Source organism: Silurus aristotelis (genome assembly GCF_946808225.1).
Source record: "Silurus aristotelis genome assembly, chromosome: 17".
Taxonomy (NCBI): Eukaryota; Metazoa; Chordata; class Actinopteri; order Siluriformes; family Siluridae; genus Silurus; species Silurus aristotelis.
This window is the reverse complement of record NC_139590.1, coordinates 11,308,589-11,328,845: the sequence shown is the minus strand read 5'-3', so window position 1 is coordinate 11,328,845 and position 20,257 is coordinate 11,308,589. Positions and strand designations below refer to the sequence as shown.

General features: G+C 36.3%; 1 protein-coding gene across 2 annotated transcripts in view; it reads right to left on the bottom strand.

Annotated features, from left to right (window-relative positions):
* Positions 1-20,028, bottom strand: part of gas7a (growth arrest-specific 7a) — a 40,143-nt gene extending 20,115 nt beyond the window's left edge. The window contains exons 1-5 of one of the 2 annotated variants that reach the window (XM_083566672.1): positions 19,697-20,028; positions 12,615-12,671; positions 10,645-10,730; positions 7,865-7,933; positions 517-606 (exon numbers count right to left, since the gene is read on the bottom strand). In XM_083566672.1, the coding sequence (XP_083422798.1) occupies positions 517-606; positions 7,865-7,933; positions 10,645-10,730; positions 12,615-12,671; positions 19,697-19,916 (522 nt within the window). In that variant the 5' untranslated portion in view covers positions 19,917-20,028. The remainder of the gene's footprint in view (positions 1-516; positions 607-7,864; positions 7,934-10,644; positions 10,731-12,614; positions 12,672-19,696) is intronic. The other variant, XM_083566673.1, reaches the window with a different exon arrangement.
* Positions 20,029-20,257: the final 229 nt, after the last annotated feature.

Here is a 20,257-nt window from a genome sequence, read left to right as displayed (position 1 = left end):
AGGTAATGGAGTGGCCAAGTATATCCAAAGACCTGAACCATATTGAGCACCTGTGGGCATCCTCAAGCAGAAGGTGGAGATGCACCATGTGTCTAACATCCAGCAGCTCTGTGATGTCATTATTGAGGATTCGAAGAGGAGCCCAGCAGCAACCTGTGCAGCTCTGGGGAGTTCCATTCCCAGGAGGATTAGGGCAGTAGATAACAATGGTGCTCACTTTGGACACAGTTTTGACATGTTCACTTAGGGTGTACTTACTTTAATTGCCAGCTATTTTGACAATAATGGCTGTTAAGTTATTTTGAAAGGAGAGTATCTATACCGCTATTCAGGCTGCACATTGACTTCTCTGAAGCATATACATGTTTCATATCTATAGTATTGTCCCTTGAGAAGATTATACTTAAATGAAATGTAAAATAAAGGCTAAAGAGATATGTAGTGTTATATAACATCCTATGCGTGTTCCTTATAAAGATTAGCTTAACACCCCTCCCCTCCCTTATTTTCACTTACCCAGAAATAGTCGCAGTAGCTCCACTCATTGGGTTTGAGGAGTTGCTGCTCAGGCGTAGACTGTGCCAACGGAAATGTGACAAAGTTGATCTACATAGTGAAGGAGTCAAAAAACTAAATTAGATATAAGCATAGTCCTGCAAAGGAAATCTCAGGCTTAAAAGAATGTTATCAAGCAAGCATAAATACATATTATATAGGTAATTATACTCAGCATTGATCACAAAAACTAATCGGTGCTAAGAATTGAATGTGTATTTCAAAGTGATTTTGCATTGTTGCTGCTCAAAGCAATGTCAAAACACATGATCAAATATAAATCACATTTTTACCTTCAGTAAAATCATTTTAAATTTGACCCTCCAAACATAGACAAGTAAATAGTAGAAAAATATATCATTCTTCAAGGACTTATTAGAGAAATCTGATAAAAGTGTGGGACAGGAAAATCACCAGCCATAATGTACTGCACATAGACAAGATATTACACAATAAATGGACACTGTTTTAGTTATGCTTATGTAATGATAACACAAAATATATACAGTAGAGACCAAAAGTTTGGACACCCTTCTCATTCAAGGAGTTTTCTTTATTTTCATGACTATGAAAATTGTAGAGTCACACTGAAGGCATCAAAACTATAAATTAACACGTGGAATTATATACATAACAAAAAAGTGCAAAACAACTGAAAATATGTCATATTGTAGGTTCTTCAAAGTAGCCACCTTTTGCTTAGATTACTGCTTTGCACACTCTTGGCATTCTCATGATGCCTACTTTGAAGAACCTACAATATGACATATTTTCAGTTCACTTTTTTGTTATGTATATAATTCCACATGTGTTAATTCATAGTTTTGATGCCTTCAGTGTGACTCTACAATTTTCATAGTCATGAAAATAAAGAAAACTCTTTGAATGAGCAGGTGTGTCCAAACATTTGGTCTGTACTGTATATATAATATATATAAACTTTTGGTCTGTACTGTATATATATATATATATATATATATATATATATATATATATATATATATATATATATATATATATATATATATATATATATATATATATATATATATATATAGAGTTACAGTTGTAACACAATACAGGCAGTGTTGGATGTACAGTATATACTGTAAACAGCAAGATAGTGGATGTAATGGTTTACATCCACCATCATCACCATTACTCTTATTTTTACCCATCACAACCTCCTCATTGCCTCTGCATAATGTGTGTGACACTGTGTCAATGCTTTTTTCTTAATGGGTGATCACAATTTGCACAAACAACGTATAGGCATAATTCAATTTTATCCAGTGTTTAAATTGTTACATATTCCATCCACACTATCATATTTTTATACACTGCAAACTCATAAATCATTTAGGTCAGCAATGTTGTGGTTATGCACCCTGTAGCACCCAAGTCTCAAATCAAGCACCAAAATCCCCCTTGGTGCACACATCTGGCAATCAAAACTGTCCGTGTGAAAACATAGCAAAAGTTCAGTTTGGTGTCCTGATGATTTATGTCTTTTAAAACACCATAATTACCTTAAAATTTTACAAGCATATTTTTATGTCGAAGATGGTTTCACAAATAATAAACACACATTGGCATAAAGCATCTATATTTGTCCATCGACATGTTGATTAGAGTATTCAAAACTTGAAAAGTATCCCTAAGAGATATATTGTTAAAAGTTTTGCTCGCTCTCTCGCTCTCTCTCTCTCTCTCTCTCTCTCTCTCTCTCTCTCTCTCTCTCTCTCTCTCTCACACACACACACACACACACACACACACACACACACACACACACACACACACACACACACACACATATATATATATATATATATATATATATATATATATATATATATATATATATATATATATATACACACACACACATATACAGCCTGGTGGGTGAATGTGTAAAGGTCAGCGATGGAGTTGTTACCTAACATGCCTGAGAAAGGAACGGGGAAAAAAATGTAAGAGAGAAGGCTGAGAATTTTAAATGTGGTGAAACTGAATACATAACTAATACATCCAAAATATGTGAAGTATCATTGATCTAACAATGCTCAATGAATAGAAATCAAGTGTAACGACCAATAAAACACCCGGTCTGTTTGATTAAACTCTCTTGGGTCCACAGCATTTCCAAATTAGCCTGTTAGACCTACAATTATGTAATTGTTCACCATCTGCACTGCATCTCTGCAACTGCCAAACAGTATGCTCCTTCTGCCTCACACACACACACACACACACACACACACACACACACACACACACACACACACACACACACACACACACCTGCAAGAAGATAGGTCTGAGTTCCCAGAGATATTTTTTAAAGGATTTGTTCATAATCAGGACATGATGTTTGTAAATCCATATGAACATCACTTGGCATACAACATTATATTTAAATGATTCATGATAATGATCGGAATCAATTGTTTCCACAAAGGAAAGTGTCAAACATAAAATTAGTCATAATTTCTCTGTATTGCCATATACAGTAAATAAAACAGCTACTTCTGGTGCTGTTACATGTTATTACCCTTTCATAATCTTTTATGCCATAGCTGTGTCAGTGATTACAGATGATTATAGTGAATTTAATAAATTATTGCTATCCGTAACATATAATTTTTAAAGTACATTAGGTGTCTGAGGTTATATTTCTGCATACACACCACAAACACCACACACAAACTTACTACCACATAATCACACACATTCATGTGTCCCAGGTGTGCTCAAGTCGAATGTCTTGATTTACACACTTGTGCCCAGTCACTTTTTATTACCTCGCTGAGAGATCATACCACTTGTCACGGCCACTGACTTTTCCATTATGTCGCCTCTACATTTGTCATTGCTGTTGTTTAAAACAGCCTCCCATCATGCTCTAAATTAGCTCATTTATTGGCACTGCTGCACTCCTACACCACTAACCCACCACCCTCATTAGCCTCAGGCTTGCCTCTGCTCACTGGATTTGGGGAAGTGGAATCAATGACCTAAACTGGAGTATAGCAGTTTTTGGGAAAGCTAGCATTAGAGTACAGCAGCATTAAAGTTTACATTTACTAATAGAGATGTAGTCAAGTCAAGTCAAGAGTCAAGAAGCTTTTATTGTCATTTCAACCATATATAGCTGACACAGTAGACAGTGAAATGGGACAACGTTCCTCCAGAACCCTGGTGCTACATAAAACAACATGAAGCTACATAATAGAAAAACACATTTATTGGCATAGTAGCACTGACCTCAGCTCAATTATTTAAAGAGTAGATGAAGACTCTATGGGACTGCTGACTACTATGGTGAAGAATCTATCTAATGGTACTCTACTAGAAAAAAATGGTTAGTTAATATTCATTATTATGGAAGTCCAAAGCCAGTCGTTGTGCAATTGATCAATGTATACCCTATTTTTGCACTTGTTATAAATTCCTCAGCTAATGGTATTTCCTTTGGTATCTGCTTTGTTTTATTGTTCAACATCATCGATACTGGGCTTGAGTTGGGGAAATAATTGTTAGTTAATTGAATCAATTCTTGCTGTCTTGCTGTTCTTGCTTCTTAAAGTTCTTGTTATTAATGTACTGTATTTTAAGTAATTCATATATACTGACAGCTAGGCACATGGTTATCCAACAACTTGGTGGAAACTATTAGAAAAGCACACTTAGCAATAGACGCAAGTGTTTTGACCACTGTGTTTGGTAAACTCACTTTGACAGAATAGTAAGGTTACAAATGAGCCTAAATATACACGTTTTTAATTTCAAGATGTTCATTATTAGCAGAAAACTATATTCAAAAATAGTTAGTTTGTTTTCCAAAATTGAGCTACAGCTAGTTTTCTGCATTGTACTGCTTTTTCCAGCTCACTGCATTTATCTGAAACCTTTATGGATTGAATTAGGAACCATTCTTACAATTTGACACCCATTATTGTTAGTTACAAAGAAATGGGCTGTTTTGTCAATACGGGGAAACACCCTGTGTTCCTAAACTGTCCTTAATCGCAGACGCAGTGAAATGAGATTGCTCTAAAAAAAGCATTAAAACAAAAGACTAACGCTTGGAGCATATTATATAGTAACAAATGTTAATCATTCAGTAACTACTGCGAAATAGGAAAAGGGTTTAAATACAAGGAAGGTGAGTTGAAATTTTATTCGACAAATCCTTTGATTCCTGTGAAAGGCATTAACAAAATCTGTCTGAGAGACCCCTGCTGCTCATATTGGTGTTTGCTTTTAATGGCACTGTTATAAAGCACTTATATGTCATGTATCAGACAACAAAATAGGACTGGATAATTTGTAGATGCATCAGAACTTAACAAATGTTTTGTTGGTAAATTCAAACAAATAACCAGCATACACAGTACAAAGTAACATTAAAACAAATAGTTTTTTTTCTCTTCTGTCATTCAGTCAAATGATACATAAGTTTTTACTCTAGTAAACTAGTAAACTCCAGGAATTGTAACCAGTAAATAACATTCTATTTAGTTCAGGCTTCCTCTAGCACAGCATACTCACACTGCAATGGAAATCCTGCAGTGAACTGCTGAAAACATACACAAGCACAAACACTAATGTACACACTCCAGCAGCCATCTCTGAGCTCAAACACTCTTCACAATGTGGACTGCTCAGTCTCTGTTGCTAGGCGACAAATTGGTTTCACTGTGAAGGAACACGATTTTTTTTTTCCTTTTTGTGAAACAGAGTAGTGCTTTACTCAACATACAAAAGCATATGCATATCCACCTGCTTTATACATGACATGTTACCCAATACATACGCTGCCTGACATAACGCTCGATAGTACTTAACCTCCATCTACGAGCTGTCTCGGGCTTATTTTTTTAGCCTTGTCTATGCCTCAAATTAAGCAACAAGTGCTTGAGGGAATTAAGGGTCAGACTATTTAAAATGCCTTTCAGTCTCGATTCACAGATTTGCACACGTCACTGGCTTTGCATCACATGGACACAGAAGGGAAGGAAAAAAAACACAACACTGCCTCTTCATGAATCTAAGCCATCCTGCCACATTGATCGAAAGCAGCTTTGATTGCGGTTGTCATGGAAAATCGCCTGGTAATCCTCTCTAAGGGCATCTTACAATATTCAGCACTGACATGCAATTTATACATGCATGCCTGCTGATTATGCAAACTTACCATACTCAGTATTCTACTAAAACATTTAATGCACGTTCATTCGCTCTTTTCTGAGTGGATTAGGATTTTCTTCAATCAGTGTACAATTTGCGCCTCATCATTATCCGTCAAGATCTGCACGTTAAAATTTATCAGAATATCACACACAGTGTGCTCTGTGTTTTAAAAACAAATCAAAGCTCCTCTCTCCCTCTCTGCCTCTCACAATTCATATTTCTCCCTAACCTTCTCTTTGTGTGTGTGTGTGTGTGTGTGTGTGTGTGTGTGTGTGTGTGTGTGTGTGTGTGTGTGTGTGTCTGTGTGTGTGTGTGTCTGTGTGTGTGTGTGTGTCTGTGTGTGTGTTTCATTTCAACACCCATTAATCACTTCTGGTGCCTTTGTCACCATGGAAACTGGACTAACCAAGTCTTCCCCCATTCCCCGGGTTGCACCTATCTCTCCCAAGAGGGCGGGCTTTATGACCATGATGGACAGCTCTGCTGTCCTGTTGGTGTGACAGAAACATTACTCCCCTCTTCCAAAACAGTAATCGAGAAGTCCGGTCTGGCTTTCCCGCACATGCGGCATCCCTAATTCATTCCTTTCCTCCCTCACGCTCTCGCTCTCTCTTTTTATCACTTTTTTTTCTCAGGCAATAGTGGTTATGTAACTATATGCAGTATTACACTATGAATGATTGCCTGTCCATTGACTGTTCAAATAAAAGTCATTTGATTAAATTAGATACATCCATCTTTGGTGCACAATACTAATGTCCTCAATATATCAAGAGTGTAGACTCCACTGTGCTGTGAGAAAGAACAACAGTTCCCAGCCCTGATCTTCAGTACGCTTTAGTACATACAGCATGTTAGTTAGCTGATTAATAGGAATGTGTGTAGGAAAGACAACTAAACAGTCAGAGCATCATATTAAACAGAACCAGTGCTGGACATTTCTGAAATGCATGTCTTACTACATCATATTTTGCATATACATGTATATATGACTCATGCTGATGTGATAGAATTTGCTATTAATATTTAATAAATAAAATGTAATACTATTCTGAATCAATGTTAGAATTAATAAAATACAAATAGTCATGACCACCCTATTCTGCATGGGTGCAAGCCTCTTACATTAACTACACTGCAAATCTCAATTGGACTACAGGGCAATACCACACACAAGATGTGCATCAGCGAATCTGTCAGCATTCCCAATCCAAACATGGCTACTGAGTATTGTGTGTGTCTGAAATTCTGTATTTCTCTTTACATATCCAAAATCATTGATGCAAATAAGTAAGATCGATAACAAGAGAAAGCATATACAAAAAGATTTTATCTCGTGCTGTCAGTGTCATCAATGGCGGAGCTTTTTTGCACACATTATACACACTGCACAGACTAAAAGTCACGTCAGAGTAGAGTCTGTAATGCCAAGTGGTCTCTGAAGATCAAGAATGAAAAGCCTGAGGAGAAGAAAGAAAAAAGGAAACCAAGACACCGGTACACTACGGCCATGCTGTTGTAATGAACACAGTTTGTAAATCAGCTGTCCAAACACTTTAGCTCAAAGTGTCACCCAATGACATAAGCATCTGGTCCATAAACAATATACAGTTGACAGTGTATGCTTTCAATGTAAAACAGCAATGATGTAATCTGTTTTAGGAAACACACATACAGTATAAAGAGAGTGGCACTGAACTGAGTGAACAGATGTTTCCCATCAGCAGAAAAACTCCAGGAGTTTACAATGCCATTGGCCACTTTCAAAAGTGCAATAACTTGACATTTTAATCTTTTATTATTGCTTTAGTTATTAAGAGTATACAATCAACCTCTGCCTTTACTCTATAGCTATTCATTATCCAGAACTGACAGCGATCTTTTATCTTTTTATCTTTTATCTTTTATTTTATCTTTTAATCTTTTAATATTGCTTTAGTTATTGAGAGTATTCAATCAAACTCTGCCTTTACTCTATAGCTATTCATTATCCAGAACTGACAGCGAGCTGCTGCCTTAGGATGTCACATCAGTATGTGCATGATCAGCCTCTGGAGTATTCCAGCTATGCTGTTTACATTTGTGAATTTGTGTTTGGTTCCTTCAGACTCACTGTGGTTTTGGTTTCCTTGATTTCCTTCTCCTTGTTCTGTCTCCTGGCCGGTGAGAGGGACCCGGGGCTCTGTGGGGAGAGACATGAGGCATCATCAAAACTGCCCTCTGTGTCAAAGCTTTCCTCTGTATCCATTTCTCAGGTGCTCCCTTCAATCCTTCTCTCTGTCTCTCTCTCTCTCTCTCTCTCTCTCTCTCTCTCTCTCTCTCTCTCTCTCTCTCTCTCTCTCTCCTCACTCTCACACACACTCGTTTTCTTTCACTGTGTCTCCCGCGTGCTGTCTGCCTGCTTGCCTGCGTTGCCGTGGTGAGCAGGGCAGAGTGGGCTGTGTTTATGTGAGTGTGAGTGTGTAGGGAGAGGGGCGTGCCAGTGCTGTTGAAGAGTAGGGGGGGTTTGTGATAGTGCAACTGCAATGAGAAAAGCGAATGAGAGAGACGGAATGGTAAAGTGAGAGAGACAGCAAGGCTGAATGAGTAAGTGAGTGGGTGAGAGGAGGTGTGACACACCTACAGTCCTACAGTTAAGAAAGCTGAGTGCATGCAAACAGCAAAAATGAAGACAGCGAGGTAGAGAGAATTAAAGTTAGAGAGGGGCAGGCAGGCAGGCAAAGCAGAAGACAGCTTGAGAAGAAATAAAATGAAGAGAACGTGACCAAGATAGTGTGACAGGGACAGTGGGTGCTAGAAAGCATAAATGAGAGTGCAAGGAGGGAAAACAGCTTTTATTTACTCAAAGCACCACACCTCCCTTCGTCTTCAGTCTGCCGATGTGTGCTTGAGCAAGAGAAGAGGAGAAGGAAGCAAGAGGGAGGGAGTGTGAGGGAAGAAATGGCCGTGTAATAAGTACTGAGAGGCTAATGATTGGAGGTGAGCTGAATATGAGATGCTCTGAAGATTGAGACAAGAGAATGTAAAATGAAGATTTTTTTTTCCTCTCAGCGTAAGGGTTACATGATAGCTGAATTCACAGAGCAGAAGGTAGTGAGAAGAGTGTGCATCTGTCTTCGCTGGTGTGTTTTGTGAAGGCGTGAAAAAGACTGTGTGCAGGTGCTATATTTACACCCAAACTCATCAGCATCCATCATCACGCCTGTTTTCGGATTTTTATCAGGGTTTTGTTTTTGCATATTCCCATGTCGATGATGTTCCCTAAGCAAAACAACCATGTTTTATTCTGCACTCTATTTGGTGTAATACTGATGCAACATTTCAATTATCTCAAACAAATAAACACACTGATTGACTGATCAAAAACACACCCACACACACTCACCTGAGCAAGAAACCCGCTAAACACTGAACTGCAAAAAAGGACTAATCACTAAACAATACAGCCGCTCACCTTTCTCAGGAACATGGAGGCAAGAGCCCCTGTCTTGTTTTGTGCCCTGCTGTATGACAATCCACTCCTGCTTTGCACCAGCTCCACACTGCCTTTCGACCTCCTTTTCCTCTTCTAAATCCAACACACTCCTTTCGCTGTTATGATTTTTTTCCCGTTCATTCTTTTTGAACCTGGCCTCGGATCAGGTGCTAACCACGTGCCAGTATCCAGGAGCGGGACGCCCATATGGCCTGTGCTCCAGTCTCCTTGCTGGCATGCCCACGCCCTCGTCCCACTGCCAGGCAGCCACGTGACATGCCCAGAGCTTTGCTTGGTCTGATTTTCTCTGCTACTCAAGCGTTACTGTTAGCAGAGCCTTGAAGGTGGCTCCAAAGCCAACAGCCTATGCATGCTGCCTGAGACTGCCAAACAGTGAAGGGTTCGATTGTAACTGATCTGGCATTTGATTCGTGCCTGGCAGTGAGCTCAAAAGATGATTTTTTTAAAAAGCCTGGTAGGCAGCATAAATTTGGCATAGATGGTTAAATTGTTACAGTAATGTAAAGTATTAGAGTGTTTAATTTCTAAAGCATGTAGTAATGCCAAAACTATGATCATATTGATGCCATCTTTTATAAACATCAAGCAATACCGATAGCACTGTTTTATTTTCATTGCATTGATGGTGTGTTATTGTAACATCTAATACTAAAAACTTAATATATTTTATTGTGTATTTTATTATATTTATTTTTTTTCAGTCTTGTTTTTTTCTTTGTATATACATTTTCATTAGTCTTATAGTCTTAGTTAGCGACAAACCTTCAAATACCGTGACAATGCCTGATGACGATATTGCCAGGTGGTAGAAATATTTGTGTAATGGTGTATTACAGTACACACAAAATCACACAGAGTTGATGTTGGTTGCCTGTAATGTCAGTCAAAGGGGAATTTTCTTTCTAAAATATGTAATTCTTAGTGTCGTTTAGCAATGAAACATACTCTCTGTCAAACTCTCTGAGATGATGTAATAGTTAAACTTTTGAGAGAATAATACAATATACTCCCAGGACCACCTGGGTAACAATGCTGAGCCCTTGGGCAAAAACTTTCTTTAACTATTTCTTTAACTCAGTTTACCCAAATATGGGTATAAAAGTGTTATCCTACTGAATAAAACATACAGTACCACAGTTTGATCTCAAGGTGCACTTTTATTCTCCAGACTTTAAACAAGAAGTGTCAAACTCTCAGTCCTACTGTGATTTGTCTTGTCCTGTAAAGGCCTTGCTAATTAGCTGATAAGCTGAATTAGATGTGAACTGAATTCTGCACTGCTGGGCTCCTTCGGAAATGGAACCCGACAGTCCTGTTTTAAACAATGCATCACACAGACATCCAAATCAATCTTCTGAAACATTCAAACCTCTTGGCCCGACCAAGTAGAACTGTACCTGGCTGTTCGATTTGGCTTTCCGAACCATCCTGTCTACCTTCTCTAGCCGCTTCACAGGAATGTCAGTAGACTGTGATCCATTTACTGAAAGCATATAGATCAGGGTTTTAGAACTCTGTAATCGCATTGTGTCATTACAATAAATTATCAATACAAAATACAAAGAAAACAGTTCATGCAATATACAAGATTTTGGGCTTTTGGGCAGTAATTATATAATTTTTTAATTTTACTTTATTCATTTATTTTAGACTCCTGGGAAAATATTAAGCTTTTAATGATCTTAACAACCAATCCCTGCTCAGGAAATGTGCAAAAATTGTGCATATACACCCCTGCAACTTCCTGTGCACCATTTGCTTGTTTACTTTTGCTGCAGTGAATTGTTTTGTGTGTGTTGAGGAGGTAGAGTATTCAGTATTATTTTATGCAACAGTACAATCATGACAGTAATTAAAATTTTTGACACAGAGTTAGCACAAAATTAACACCTCCTTGGGTGTGCAAATTTAAAAATATATATATATTTTCTGAATAGATTAGTTATTATTTGATTATATGCCACATTTGATGCAGCCTATCAAGGGCCTGATAAGCAGGCTTCATATAGCAAGAAGAGATCTACAGTATTTATTTCATTCTCTCTTGTTTTTTGACCAATTATTTAATTGTATAAAATACCAAAAACCTAATATTGTGCCATTTTAGTCTTGTGCAAGGCCATTTCTTTCTTCTTTTTTTTTGCACAGGACTGTAATTGTACTGTTATGTCATTTGTTTCAATTATAAACACTATCAACCTATTTATTTTGAGATTACCATAATAGCAGACACATTCACATCTGCATGATGAATATCTCCATGAAAACAAAAGACAATGGCAAAATCAGTCTGACAAATGATGTACAGCAGAATGATAAATGAGGAGAGATAAAATAAGTGAGTGTGTGTGGTGCAGAGAAGTTTCAGGCAAGCCCACACATTCTGAAACTCTACTAGGACTCACAAGCTGTCGTTCTAATCCCCCTCAGGGACATCCATTAAGAAGTGTAACCTCTAAAACATCACCATCGACACATGGCTATATCTGCTTTTTCTTTCCATCCTTTCCTCTGTGGTCTGTGTCTGTCACTGAGCCTGTGATTTACTGCCTGGTGCCTTAAAACACATCAACCTATGTAACATTGGAGACTGGAAGTTTATCCTCAGACATCAACCCTTGTGCTATTTTTATATTATTTCTATATTTGTTAGAATTTCATTTTGAAATGCTTGCATCTTGTCACTCCCAGACTTAAATGACATGTGCACAAGCACTATAGAATAAATATAATTCTGAACAAAGTGTAACATTTAATGCATACTTTAATGTATAATATGTTGCTTAAGTTACCAGTATAAAAGCACCAGTAGTACAACTATAATTGTAAATATGTTGATCCGATGTTATATGTTTATTGTTAATATATTAACTGGAAATCAATATATATTTAGTACTTTTGATTCTTCTGCATATGTGTACAGTATATAAGACCAGCTTTGCTGTATATTTTGACAGGAGTGCAATAGTATGTGTTTACAGGGTTACATGACATCCATATACATCCACATTTATTATTGCAGTCATAGCAACAGGTCTGTAATCTCAAACCTGCTTGGAAGCAAGCTTAGCAATGTCACCCTTTTTTTTTAAGATGCATTAGTTTCTTTTTTATGAGCAGATATATTGTTATGTGACTAAAAAGTGCATAAATGTTTTTTTTTACAGTGCAGTAATTGTCACTGTGTCACTTTCACTATGTACAGATGTTTTATAGCGAAAAAAAAAAAAAAAGAACAATGTTTTTTAGCTTTGTTGTATCTATGTATAGTTTCCCTGGTGTTTGTAATAAAACAAGTTTTTCAACAGATTTAGCATTGGGCACAAAGTGAGACTTGAATAATGCAGCTAAAACTGCTTGTCATCACCTGAGGCTTTCTGGGTTGTCTTTGAGGCTAACGTCGATGGCATGTTCCACTTTGTTTCTGGAAAATACACATGGTAAACATCATTAGCAAAAATCACTTTTTTCTTAACCCTTAATAATTTTATGTGGGGGAAAATATCGAAATGGTGCATTATACTCATCTGGTTTTGTGTATAATGACTATGCACTTTGAAGTAAAAAATACAGAACAGGTCAATCCAAATAATAAATATTATAAGACACAATGTAATTTACCAAATCCCAAGTCCCTTTAGGAGTATTATACCTATATACATCCTTGCAATGTTTTCCTGTGCTATGAACAAATTTACCAAACACACACTTATTTTGTGCTCATATTTTTTCCATGAATCTCACGCTGTTTACTTGACAGAAACTGTGCCCAGGGATAAGTTTTGGTTTGGTTTGTCTGTTTCTCAAGAAGTCCAAGCTTACATAAATAGCACAAGGAAATACCTCATTTCTAGTGATGTAATTCAAACAATTATTCTTTGTAAATTGCTCATAATACGCCACTTTTTGTATGCTCAGCTTATCCCCTTGCACACAAAGATTATCACTAATTATTTAGAATCTTAAAAATCATGGACTAGGAGTACAATAGTACTCTACCAAGTATAATGTTTCTTTTGCACTGCAGAGCCCACAAAGTATAACAAGATCTTTTTTGCTCAGTTGCTCCAATATTGTTTTGTTAAGTAAGATTGCTTAGTTTTTTTGCCCATGCACTTGCAAAACAGTCCAGTTGTGTCCAGGCAGTGAGTGAGAAGTCAATTCTCTCTTGCTTGTGATAGCATTATTTGTAAATCCTTTTCAAACTGTAGTCTTGTTGAAGAAGGACCATTTGACAGCCACTATAATAATAATCAATAATATTATAAGCATAAATACCATGATCTGGCACATCAAGGTAAGGTTAAGTAAGATGATCATAAACTGAGGGCTGTAATTTGTGACATGGGAATAAAATGTGATTAATCATTATGAAAGCTGGTTATAAAAATGAAAAATATGAATATGCAGAATGCTATAAGCTGGCAATAACAAAAGATGTGCAACATTTTAGGAAGAAAAGCTGAGGACACAAACTGTTCACAAAGTAAAAGCACATGGTGGTAATGCACATCCCTGCCAAAGTTCACAGGAAATGTGTAGAACCAGAGCAGTGCCAGAAGCACACCAAATACAAACTCTAGAACAGTTTATATCCTTAAAGCACATAAGACTTAAATAGCATAAAAAGCAGCCTGATCCGACATCAGCTGTCCTGCTTAGCCAAGTCTTATCTCCCCCTTCTCTCTCTCTCTCTCTCTCTCTCTCTCTCTCTCTCTCTCTCTCTCTCTCTCTCTCTCTCTCTCTCTCTCTTTTTCTCCCTCTTTCTCCCTGGCCTTTATCCAAAACTCTGCAAGCACAGGCTGCCCCATGGGGCTGCTGCCAAGGCTGCGCTCTCTAAATACTGATAATGATCAGTATTAAACAGAGCTGCCTTCAGTATGCACTTATATTAGTGTTCTGTTGAAAAACAAACAACTATTACAGCATTATGCAAGCCAGTTCTCATGCTGCAATGCAGCAGCCAAATAGGAAAATTAAAAGGTTATAAACTCTGAGTTTCTGTCAGTGGCTGTGATGGCTGTGGTGGTTGTGTGGCAGTATAAATCAGATCAACTAATTTTAAATCAGTACAATGTTTCAGTTTTCAGATAAATGCTTTGTGGAGATAATGAAAAATGTTAATGGCACATCATAGCCTGAGGCTATGCTTACACAATATAATACAAAAAGCCTGGGCTCAATGAAATTCACATTCTTATCAGGTATCTACATTTGTTAATAGAAGCTTTAGGTAATATTTATTTAAAAAATTGTATACTATGAGAGATTAGCTACTTGAGGTTTGTTTCTGGTCACTGATGAAGCGAAACAATGAGCAAATATATATTTTTTTAAAATGTAAGAATATACAATGAAGACTTTTTGGCATAGCATGTAGCTGTGTTGTATTGTGTCCAACAAATATTAATCAAATTAATTTCCATTAGGACACAAACTACAGAGAATGTCTCTGTCTTTCTTTATAATTTTGCCAACGTAGCTAATTAGTTTTTAGACATTCACTTTGAATTTTACATTGGAAATACCTACATGTTTTCTACTTGAAAAATAATTGTTATTCTATTTATCTATTTAATGTACAAATAGTGATGACAATCCAATGACTGGTAGTCTATGGTGTCAATGCAAAGTAGACAATGATGTCATTTGCCAGCTTGCATCAACTTTTTGAGCAATCATTAGCTGTTTTTCTCTAAAAGCATTTGCCAATATTGTTTCTAAACAAATGTATCCATATACAAGTAGTAAACCTTCCTTAATTGCACTGTAGCAGTTCCAGTTTTTGGGTAAAAGAATGTTGTCTAGCTCTGGTCTATAGTTTGACTGGGGCTTTCAAAATCTTGGTATACATCTCAAAAAACCTATCACAAAGCTTGACACTTGCTAAGAAAATAGCTTCATCACTATATCCCAATTTATATCAGCAATTCAGGTCTTTATCTAGTTTTTTCTTTTAACTCTGCTTTTGTCTACTATGTGAGGTTAGGAGGTAAGAATATGATTATATGAATATGAAAAAAAAAAATAAATACATGTTCTACATAACAATGTGCCCAAAGAATCACATTCATGCCACAAACAGAGTTAGTAATACACCGGCTGTTCTAATGAGTCACGCTGCCATATGTTGTGATGACATAGATTTAGACTGACTAATCACATGTTTACCAGCTATCCAATAACACAACAAATTAATGTCCACCCGTCACAATCTATAACCCCCAATGAATCATTGCTTACAACATATACAGCATAATCTGGATGTTTAATATATATATATATATATATATATATATATATATATATATATATATATATATATATATATATATATATATATATATATATATATATAAAAACCCAGATTTGAGGTGTGTATTTTTATTTTTATTTTTTGCTTTATTTGCAAGTATGTACATATGCCTAGTGAAGTATCTTGCCTTATAAGCATGTAGTCATGCTATATGAAATACTGTGCCTTCTATCTAGACATCTTAACTAGAGTGAAAACCCTTATCAGTTATGTAATAAACTGTATCAGTGAAGTATGAACAGGAATAGCTTGCACTATAAAAGAGAAACATTATTACCTGTCAGAAACAAAACTAATGTCTATTCACACCTTATCAAACACCTCCAGACTGAGAGAAAATATATTAATATAAAATATATAAAAAAAGAAGAGGACAATGGAGATAATAAAAGATGAGTAAGAAGAAGAACATAGCCATTGAAATTGCTGTAATTACAGTAGACTACTGTAAAAAAAAAAGATGAAAATTACACTTTTTTTTATTCATCACTGAAATCAAAGAACAACAATATATCTTGAAGATTATATGATATATTTTAGAATAATCCATTATTAAATAAGCTTATAGTTGGATTAACACTGCACTTTAATATAATTTAAAAATGCTATGTATTTTTTATTATTATCATCATAGTCAGATTTAACAAATGTATTTACACATATGTGTGCGTGTTGGCGAGGGTCCTGATATGTCATGAAATGGAGATGAATTTAGCAGCAAGTGCAGACTATTCCATCTGCAGCACAAACATATCACATGCATTTTGACATGCGGTATTCCATTAGAAAATGATTAGGTGTATGACTATTTCTTTATAGCACATGACTATTCAACAATTTGATCAAATCAAGAACATTTGTTGTGTGAGGAAAAGGTCCTCATATAGATGATTAAAAGGGTTTTGCATATAGGGTAGAAAAATATCAAAAGTAAATAAAAAATAATAATTCTGTCATTTGATATTTATGGTTTTTTAAAGAATGCTTGGGCTGTTTGCCAGAATTTAGCCACAAAAACATTTGACATGTTCCCAGACTACCACACATTTGTCATAAGTTATCTCACATACTTTATATATTATCAAGCTCTAATTCTAGAAGGAATTACCACTGTATACAGCCTATTTTGCTAGTGAGCCTGCCAGCTATCATTAAATCCATGTGAACTGTCAAATCCAGCCATTTGAATGGTACTGAAACTGTACAGATACAAATTGGCCTATTTTCAATCTTCAGCTGTTTATGCCTACTGTATCTACTGATTTCTGTTTTGAGATTTGTTTTTGTTAACCATATTTGCAAAGAGTGGCTATTTGATTTACTGTAGAATTCATGTCTTCCAATCTGGCTGTTCTCCTCTGACCTCTCTTCAATCACAGAATTTAAAATTAGCAGATAGCGGGCACCAGCGATCATTAGATAAATTAGGAAGTTGTGCTTTCTACTGGCACTTTTACAGGCTGTAGGTTGACCCTCACGTTTGATGTGTAACATAAAATAGATTTCACACTGCATCACTCCCTCACTCCCCCCCTTGTCTATTTTTCAATCTGTTTTTCTGTTTAGGGTTAGTAAAAGATCTGGCACATGCTGTAATGGGGAAACAAAGAAGATATCCCTGATTTTGAAGTGTGTATTTATTCTTTTGTTCTGCTGTAATAGCAGACAACCACTGAGTCATTTACCGCTGGCACGAGATTTGTTCCCTTCATCCATATCTGTAATTATCCCTTATCATAAGTGAAAATAGAAGAACACTAATTTTATATACATACCATTTTGTATGCTTCTCCCTAATATGCCTCACAGTAGTTTTTGCCACAATAGAGCAACAACTTCTGAGTGTGCAGAAGGTGTTAGTACTCAATAATGGTCTAGGACAGAGATATAATGTTAGTTTGTTTAGTGGAGATACACTATGTAGGTTTTGAACACCTGATCATAAGATTCACATGTGCTTTTCGAGCATGCCAGTCCACATTTAGTCCCCCTTTTCCTGTCATAATACCCTCCACTATACTGGGAAAATGTTTTACTAGATTTTGGAGTGTGATTGTGGAGATTTGTAAAGTCAGGTAAGGATGTACAGTGAGGAGGCCTGGGGTGCAGTCAGTATTCTAATTTATCTCAAAGGTGTTCTCAATCTTAATATGATTGATGTCAGAGCTCTATAGCAGGACACTCAAGATTTCCAATGTAAACCATAACATTATGGAGGCCGATTTGTGTACAGGGCATTGTCAAGATGGAACAGGTTTGGGTATCCCAGTTCTAGGTAAAGGGAAAATTTAATGCTACCACATCTGAAGACATTCTATACAATTGTGTGTCTCCAACTTATAACAGTTTGGGGAAGAACCACATATGGCTGGAAAGGTCATATGCCCAAATACTGGCTACAGTGAGACACATGCACTTATAGATAAGTAAAACAATCTACAATATGCTTACTGCTGTTTAATAAATGGCACCATTTTGATTAATATTATAGCACTAGTATTTATTTTCTAATATAAACTTTTATTTATGTTTATGTCTATAACAATTAAACATTTTTAGTTTTTTTCTGGTCCACCATGCCTGAATATGATGCACTGCATTTCTGCTAATCTGCCATACTGGGGCATTGAAAACCTCTGAATATTTGTGAACATTCCTGCAGGACTGAAATAGGACACACCTTCATAATGGTAAAAGTTATTCAAATATTCCAATAGGGAAAATAATGGAAGAATGTTATTATCTTTGATCAGTGGTAATATTTTTCTCATAAGGTTCAGATCACAGAGAGGGAATAAGATTAAATGACACCAATAAGGAACAAGATTATTTTTTATTCTTAAAGCAAAAATCACAACATAAGACCTTCAGCATGTAATCATTAGTATAATCTTTTCGGACTGAAGATTCAATGAACCCTTTGTTTGTTAATTAATATGAAGAAATATAAAATTATCAACGGTTATAAAACCACAAAGGGGTCATGCCATTCATTACATTTACTGAGAGATAAACTGGGTTAACACAGTACGATGTTTGACACCATTTTGCTCTTAAAAACAAACAGTTTACCAGTGGTCTATAGTATATAATGTAATCAGCATCCAATTTCTTTTCTATGCATGTGACCAGTGCTAAATTTGATTTCAAGCACATAATATTGTATTAAAAACACAGATTTTGTTACAAAATTTAGCCATGAATGTTCTCATGCAGAATGGAAATAAACATTTGTAAAGGACTATTGTAATCACAGTGTAAAATTCAAATTATGTTGCAATGTTTCATTCTGAAGGACTACACACAAATACATCTGGCATCAGATTCCTCCATGTACTGTACATTCACCTTAATTGTCTGACTGTAAGGAACAAAAGATTTGACATTTTGGGGTCTTTTTAAAATTAATGTTAAGCAAGTACTATTGTTCCTGAGACTTTGAGCAATTGTCAAAATGTAAGTACTGCTTTCAGAACAGAAACATCATAAGGGACCTAAGTAGCCTGAAAGTTGGAGCTAAAGCATGAATTACATCTTGAATAATGTGCTGCTTTTACAGCGCTATGTGCTGGGCCTCTGTCGGGGTAATGGGACAAAAGAAATGAAATCTTATAAATGATGATTAGTTAACACTTTAATAAATTAAAAGAAGCATGGAAGGTCTTTTATGACTGGGGAGAGACTAATAGATATGGATCTACGCACGGACCAGATTTAGCTTGATAGCATATTTGGTATTTTATTTGTTTTTTAAGATAACCTGGGGTGTTAGTAAAGACACACAAGCTGAGTCATTAACATTAACCTTCAGGAGTAGATGGTTCAGACTTGATTGATCCATTTTGTATGAAAGTAAATATATACTTTTTGAAATTCTCACAGAAAATTTAGCTGTTTGATTAAGAATATTGGTTTTAAGTCATTTAAGTAATATGCATGGAACATAGAAGGCAACATAAATTCTAAAGTAAACTCGTAAGGAGTCAAATGTGCATGCGGATCATGTGTAAAATCGCAAGCATGTTTACACAGCAAAGAATATGTCAGTAAAAAGGCACTTTTGAACATGTCCTATTCTTTGTTAGAATAGTCAACACAACAAATCAACCTTCAAGTCAGTGTATGCAGCTTACCCAAAACTGCTCTTACCAGGTACTCCTTTGCAAGGACACAATATTCAAAGTGGAGAGCTCTGGATGAGATGATGAATGTCCTGTTTATCACCTCAAACCGAGCTATTGGTTCTAGACTCCCTGCACAATTTCTCACTAACGCATACTCTAATACAGCAAGTTCAAAACAACCCAAATCCCAGACTCGAAACTCAAATATGTGGAAAGAATGAAGAACCATGAACCCTGCCACTTTTTTTCCCCCCTCTCATTTCCTCAAGGCAGAGGTCAGAAAAAAAATGCCAGGCTGTGGTTGCCAAGCTTGGAAACTTTCTAAAAGGCTTTGTTCTTGAGCCCCAGATGCAAGGGGGTTACAAGCCTTCTTCTGGACTATTGAGACGACAAGCAGAACAGTGCGTGCCATTAAGCAAGACAGAGACAGTGGAGAAATGACTCCCTCTTCAGTTAACAAGGCCAGTTTTGTACTGCTTGAGTCAAATAGACCTTGTTTAGGACTTCTTCCTGCCAAAGAAAGAAGTCCTGCTTCGACACCCCCCCCCCCCCCCCCCCCACACACACACA